Source organism: Hordeum vulgare, chromosome 1H (genome assembly GCF_904849725.1).
Source record: "Hordeum vulgare subsp. vulgare chromosome 1H, MorexV3_pseudomolecules_assembly, whole genome shotgun sequence".
Taxonomy (NCBI): domain Eukaryota; kingdom Viridiplantae; phylum Streptophyta; class Magnoliopsida; order Poales; family Poaceae; genus Hordeum; species Hordeum vulgare.
In genome coordinates, this window is record NC_058518.1 from 483,511,768 (window position 1) to 483,518,980 (window position 7,213).

At 38.6% G+C, this 7,213-nt stretch overlaps 1 protein-coding gene across 1 annotated transcript; it reads right to left on the minus strand.

Annotated features, from left to right (window-relative positions):
• Nucleotides 1-1,774: 1,774 nt before the first annotated feature.
• Nucleotides 1,775-2,688, minus strand: LOC123416960. Its single transcript, XM_045106827.1, has 2 exons — nucleotides 2,401-2,688; nucleotides 1,775-2,220 (listed from the first exon to the last, which is right to left on the minus strand). The coding sequence occupies exons 1-2, from the start codon at nucleotides 2,489-2,491 to the stop codon at nucleotides 1,913-1,915; spliced, it is 399 nt and encodes a 132-aa protein (XP_044962762.1). The 5' UTR covers nucleotides 2,492-2,688; the 3' UTR covers nucleotides 1,775-1,912.
• Nucleotides 2,689-7,213: the final 4,525 nt, after the last annotated feature.

The following is a 7,213-nucleotide window of genomic DNA, read 5'->3' on the forward strand; positions in this document are numbered from 1 at the left end:
ACATGGGGCCTAGCCACACAAATAGTTTGCAATATTTAGTATTGTCACACAAAAAAAATGATAGACATTTAAAGTTGTTAGAATTTTAGAACTTAGAAAATATATTTTTAAATAATGTTTTGGCCCGTGTTTTAATTATTTTGTGTAGTTATATAATTTATAAAATGTTGGTTTCTCCACCATAATTAACTAAGGATTATTTGCAACATTAGGAATATTTTTGTTTTTATGTTTTGAAGAATAACAATTTGACTTTACTTTTTAAATTTTGAATTTGGTTTTGATTTTTAACAAGTATCAACTTGTCTTAGTTAATCTTGATGACATGACACCATTAGCATGAGATTACTGTAGCTTAACTACCATGGCGTCATAGTGTATCCATAGTAGCAGCACGAGGCCGAGTGCCCGCCCTACTGTTATACTGTTAGTTGCAACGCGGGTTTTAGACCGTGCTCTCCTATCCCGGCCTACCCTAGGGTGCACTTTGGGGAGCACTTAGTAGTAGCGCGGGTAATGAGAAGCGCATGATATTGTTTGAAATATGCCCTAGAGAGAATAATAAAATGTTATTATCATTTTTTCTTGTTCATGATAAATGTTTATTATTCATTCTAGAATTGTAATGACTGAAAACTTAAATACATGTGAGATAAATAAACAACACTCTGTCCCTAGTGAGCCTCTACTAGACTAGCTCATTGATCAAATATGATTAATGTTTTCTAACCATAGACATGAGTTGTCATTTGATAATGGGATCAAATCATTAGGAGAATGACGTGACAGACAAGACCCAACACAAGCTTAGCATATGCGTGTCACCAAAGTTTGATTGCTATAGCTTTCTTCATGTCAAATATCTATTTCTTAGACGATGAGATCGTGCAACTCCTTGGCACCGGATGAATAATTATTGTATATCGAAATGTTACTTCGTAATTGGATGATCATAAATGTCCTCTACACATGTATCTCCGAAGGTGTCTCTTGGATTGCATGGATCGAGACTAGGATTTGTCACTCCATGTGATGGAGAGATATATCCGGGCCCCCTCGATAATACAACATCACAAGAAGCTTGCAAGAATGTGACTAATGAGTTTTGTCACGACATGTTGTATTACGGAATGAGTAAAGAGACTTACCGGTAACAAGATTGAACTAGGCATGGATATACAAATGATCAAATCTCAGGCAACTAACATATCGCGAGATAAAGAGAACTGCATACGAGATTGGCTAAATCCTTGACATCGTGGTCCAGATCTTTGTGAAATATGTAGGAACCAATATAGACATCTATGTCCTCCTGTTAATATTTTGTCTAGGGTTTAGCATCCTGTGGTGGAGCGGGGGCAAGGGATGCCCGTGCTATCTTAAAACTTATGTGTGTTAGCAGTATGGATGTTTAGTTTCTTGTTTATCTGCTGTTTTCATGCTTGTTTTTGTCTTGTTTACCTACTAGTTTATCCGATGTTAGTGCTTTGTGTGTTGTTGTCCCTAATATGATGGTAAGGCCCCCATATTTGAATAAAGTGAGCAAAACACAAACGTGTATGCAACCAAAAAACTGTGGTTTGAATTTGCTCATCCCTTAAGCACAAATGCGGGCAAGCAAATAACCGATCCTAAAATAGTCATCGATGCAATGAAGGCAACCAAACAACATGCATATGTTGGTTTGGTGCGTGTTTTTGCTCAACCAGGCTCTGATGAGATGTGTATGAAATGGAGACACTATTCACTCAAGTCAACCAAACACACCATAGCGTATTATAGAAGTAATAACATAACACAATTTGCATATTCTTGAAAAGAGTAAAATGTGAAAAGTTAACACGAAACAATTTCTACAAGATTCACGGAAGAAATTCAAGCGTTACGAAGGGCCACTTGGTTTGCTTGTTTGTTACATCTGCCTGACATATCCCATCATCGCCTGGAGAAACGCGCGAGATACATCCATCATCTGTTGGTGACTGTAATCACGCGGTGGTGCAGGTTCAGTAGGGGACGACGCCGGCGGAGACCTTTGCTGCTCATGCGCATCTCCGTGGCGATGGTGCGGCGACGGAGACGGAGGTCCCTTCGGCGATGGCGGCGTATACGGACGCCTGTTCCCTGCAACATCGGCGAGGTTCAGGTGTGATGCGGGCAGCACTGCGGCGTCTCCATCGACACCTGACGCGAGCATGCGCTTGTAGTCGTATGCATCACCTGAAGTGGGGAAAAAGTAAGAGTAAGGGAATTTCTCCTGGTACCAGACGGGAAATCAACAAACCAAGAAAGTATATCCATGAATCGTGTATGCTTGTGGACAGAAACTATACCCATAAATCATGCATGCATGTGTACAAAATGAACAAATAGCGTATGCACTCATGTAATACTACTCACCCAGTACCCTTGCTTCCAGAGGTTCAGAGAGCAGGAGGACCTGCAGGAGGAAGGCGAGGAGAACCTTTGAAGGGAACGATGATCTCTCCATGGGTTAAGGCTTAAGAGCAGCTAGGTCCTTCCTGTAGATTGGTACTAGAACTGTGCGTTGAGGCCGTGAGCAAGGAGCATATATGTACTGCCGGCCGGGGTGCTCAGTCTCACACCCGTGTGGACATCCCATCCATGTGCCTAGCTCTCTAGTCAACGTGTGAGTCTCACTCGACTCGATCCCTTGCTGTCAAAGTGTCAAAGGGGCTTCTCTTTAAGACCAACAAGCATACAAACAGTCTTCTAGTAGTACCATCAGCACGTTGCCCACTTGTCCCGGTGGAAGTTTTTAGCTATACCTGCCCTATTTCCATCAAAAGAAAAAGAAGCTATACCTGCCCTGTTTGCTGTTGCAATGCATGTGTTCACCCTTTTCTGTAGTTTGGGGTGTGCAACCGTAGAATATATGGTATAGCTACTACCTACGCTGGAGTTTTGTATTCTGCGTGATGGGAACAATGATTGTGGCTCATGCATGTAAGCCATCGTTCTCACTCCTTTCCTTTCCTATCCTTTTGTTTTTGCCGCCAGTTGGTCGCATACAACTTCAGAAATAACCTGATGCAATGTGAAGCGAGAGGTCCGTAAAAGCAATTTCACACACACATATGTACACGCACACGCACACGCAAAAAAACCCGGTCGCTACTGGTTTTTATATGCACGACCAATCACTGATTTTCCTAAAAGAATATCGACCATTGACCCATCATTTGACGCTTGCCTGGTCAACCATTGACTTTTGAGGAAAAGGAAACGAAAATAAAAAATATTTATGAATTCAACAAAGTTCATGCATTAGAAAAAAGTTCACGAATTTGAAAGGAATTTGCAATTTTGGAAAAAAAAAGTTTCACGAATTGGAAAAGGTTATGGATTTGTAAAAAATACATTAATTTTGGGGAAAAAATACGAATCTGGGGAAAAATCATGAATTTGGGAAATTTTCATATATTAAAAAAATACAAATTTGAAAAAAGTTTAAGTATTTTGGGAAAAATGTTCAAAAAAGTTCATCGAATTTTCCAAAAAAAACAATATGAAAAAGTTCATGGATTTTTTAAAAGAAGTTTTTGGATTTGAAAAAAGTTCATCGATTTTTCCAAAAAAAAAACACAATATGAAAAATTTTGATGAATTTTTTAAAATAAGTTTTTAGATTTGAAAAAAGTTCATCGGTTTTGAAAAATAAGTTCACGGATGTCGTAAAAATATATTCACAGATTTGGACAAAAGTTCGTCAATTTTGAAAAAAAATCTTGAGTTTGAAAAAACCCATAGATTAGAAACAATCATATGTTCGCAAAATTTGTGGATTTGAATAGATACATAGTCGTGAAAAAAATCACATGTTTTCGGAAAAAAGGGTTTAGGGTTTCCGCTCGTGCTTGCGGTCGTGGGCAGGCCCATTCAAACGTAAAAAGTAAGGTCAAAACATGTGTGTGGAGGCTTGCACAACAGTCGCTCCCAACAACCGACTTGTTACAACTTACATTACAGAAAAATATCAACTGCCTCTTGTTGTGGGCGTTGTGGTGTGGATGATTCTTGGCAACAGTAATTGTTACATTGTAATGTGGCTCGGTGCGTATGGGCGTTACAACTTGCAAGATGCTGACTTGGGAAGCACTTTATGGAGTTATAGAACGAGACTGTGAAAAGATGGACTTTCTAGCTAACAGAAGAGCTACCACGTCACAATTTTGTCGAAGTCCTCGTCACTCTCTCGGCTATATGGTATGCTCGATGACAAACACTCCATGAACATATGTCTCATAGTACACATGCTACACATAACTTCATAATGAAATATATAAAGGAGCTAGATGATTGTAAGCATAAGAATACACATGCCACGTCTACCCATGTGGCAAGGCATCAATGAGTAGGATGGATACCACCTGTGCAAGGTGTTGCCAAGATAAGAGCTGATGACGTTGTATCTTGTGAAGCGAACGAAGGAGCATTTAGTGTAGTATGCATATATTCATAGGGAGTCTATGTAGGCGCCTCAGCCATAAGGATCTCCGGGATTATAGATCTTGCATCTCTTGGAGCGCTAGCTTGTCGAGAGGCTATGGCTCTTACACAAGACCTATTACTGTCACATGTGATGATTGCTTTAGATTGTCAAGTAGTAGTCAATAATATCAAGCAGGGAACCGGAGGAACCTATGTAATCACGGAGATCATGGCTACTACATGCAAGTTTTAACAGTGCTCCATCATCTTTGAAGGGCGTGACACCATTTTTGAGGCACATAGCCTTACTAGACATGCTTTCGGTTAGAAGTTTGGTCGTCATCTTTGACGGATGAACCCTCCATATCTTTCTTGTATTTTATGAAACATCATTGAGTAATAAATGTCTGTTTAGCCCAAAATAATACAACTTGCGCTTGAACTAGCCAAACGAGCGCCAAATAGCAAGATCACTAGCTAAGAGACACCCCTTGCAAACGTCACCCGCACCTTCTGAGGGGTTCAAAAGTGGTGCGTTGCATGTGATCTACTTATCTCAACCTATGTGTTTTCATTTTCTATATATTTTATTTGGAATGGTTTATCTTTTAAGCCGTGCGTTCAAATCCTGAACCGCTTTTACCGTTAGATTTCCCGCATCGAGATCTTCGAAAATAGATCCCATGTTAATAGGTTTTGATGATTTTTTCATGAAAAAACCAAAAGAAAAAACTCAAGACAGAAGCACATTTTATTCCTTTTCGAGGGGCAAAAACCCTAAACAATTGTACCCTACGAAAGCAAATATGTGCCCCACGAGAAGAAAATATGTGCCTTTGGTGGAAGAAAAGAAACATGTATTTTCCTTTTCTCGTGAAAGCAAATTTGTGCCTCCACGAGAAGCACAGTTGTGCCTCAAGTGGAAGAAAAATCACATATTTTTTCCTTTTCCAAGAGGGTCAGCTGTGCCTCCCATAGAAGAAAATTTGTGACTTCATGAGAAGAAAATCTAAGCCTCTTACGGAAGCAACCCCCCTTACGGGGGTGCACATAAGCAAATCTACGCTTTTCATAAAAAAACATGTGTTTTTTCTTTTCGCGAGGCACAATTATGCTTCCATGAGAAGTAAGTATGCCCCATGTGGAAGGAAAAAAGAGAGGGAAAACATGTTTTTTTGCGCGATTGTTCTTTTAAAACCTAGGAAAATAAAGAAGCTAAAACCCGCGAGAAAAAATCCCATCTAAAACCCCGAAATGGCGGACATAAAAAAGCAAAGGGAATGCCCAACATGCAACACGTGGTGATCCTTGCGGGGATCCCGCAAAGGGTACCCCTTGATTAGTTGCTCCCGCCGAATAGGAGCTGAGATGTTGAACTTGTTCTAACCGACATGCTTAGCACCCCCAACTATGCAAATGGGCCCATGTACGAGTGGCTAGAACTGTTTTTTTTTCCTTTTTTTAAAAACTATTGGAGCTCTCTAGAAAAGAAAGTTAAACACACTCTTCACTTTCAGCGACCGCCAAGCAAAACTTTTCTAGACTAAGCTACACTACATACACAAACAAAGATGATTGCTTCAACCTAAATTAGGGTACTGGAGGGTCGTAAGCTAGTATAATCAAAGAGACCAGAGCAACTTCGACACATTTGCAACGATGCTACTTCATCTTCGAAGGACGTGTGTCGAATATAGCGGCTCATAGCCGAGTGTGAAATTTTGGTGGACGGGGGCATTGAAGGACTTTATTTAAAAGATTCAAAAATGATATTTTTATGTTTCAAAAAAAATCTAAAAATAAATATGTGAAAACTTATACATATTTGCAGTGGATCTGTAATATGTCGTTCAAATTTTTTTCTTTTTGCAAGCTGCACAAAAATAACAAAATTCCGGCCCAAGAACAACAAAAAAGGGTCATTCTTCATTTGTATTTTTGTTTTTTATGTATACGACACACATTAAAGTATATTGTCATGAACTTTTTCCTCGACGTGTTATATATGTATTTGCATACGTATAATATTTTTGACTTTTTTATGATGTGGAAACATGTTTTTTTTAAGTCCTTCATGAAGTCCGGGCTCCATTTTCGCTCATAGCCTTGCTATACATGTTTAGGACTTCCTTTAGGACGTCATGCGTGGTTCCTTAATCTGCCTAATCTGTCTTGTATTCCAATGTATGTGGATCATGATCAATAAAGTGAAGTGTGTTTAGACTCAAAAGATAAAATAAAAACAAAGATGATTAATGTCATCTCAAAAAAGGAGATGATTACTGTTCAAGTGATCTCGAAATGAAGAACTAAATTAGTAACTTGACTTAAAAAAAGATGATTAATGTTCAGCTGATCTCGAAATATAATTAACATTTTCAATTTGTTTTATTGTGATGGTCAAACATTTCTAAGTTAAACATCTACAATACAAATATACTACCATAGAAAACATCAAACATTGATATAATAATTACTCCCTCTGTCTTAAAATTCTTATCTTAGATTTATTTAGATGTAATGTATCTAGTCAAGTTTTAATATTTAGATACATCCATCTTTAGACAAAGCTAAGGCAAAAAAATTAAGATGGAGGGAGTACTATGCAAGGCAACATGTTTGTAGGCAGATTAATCTACTCCTTCCGTTCGAAAATATACGACCTTTTAGAGATTTCACTAGAAGACTACATACGGAGCAAAATGAGTGAATCTATACTCTAAAATAAGTCTATGTACATCTGTATGTAGTACATAGTGCA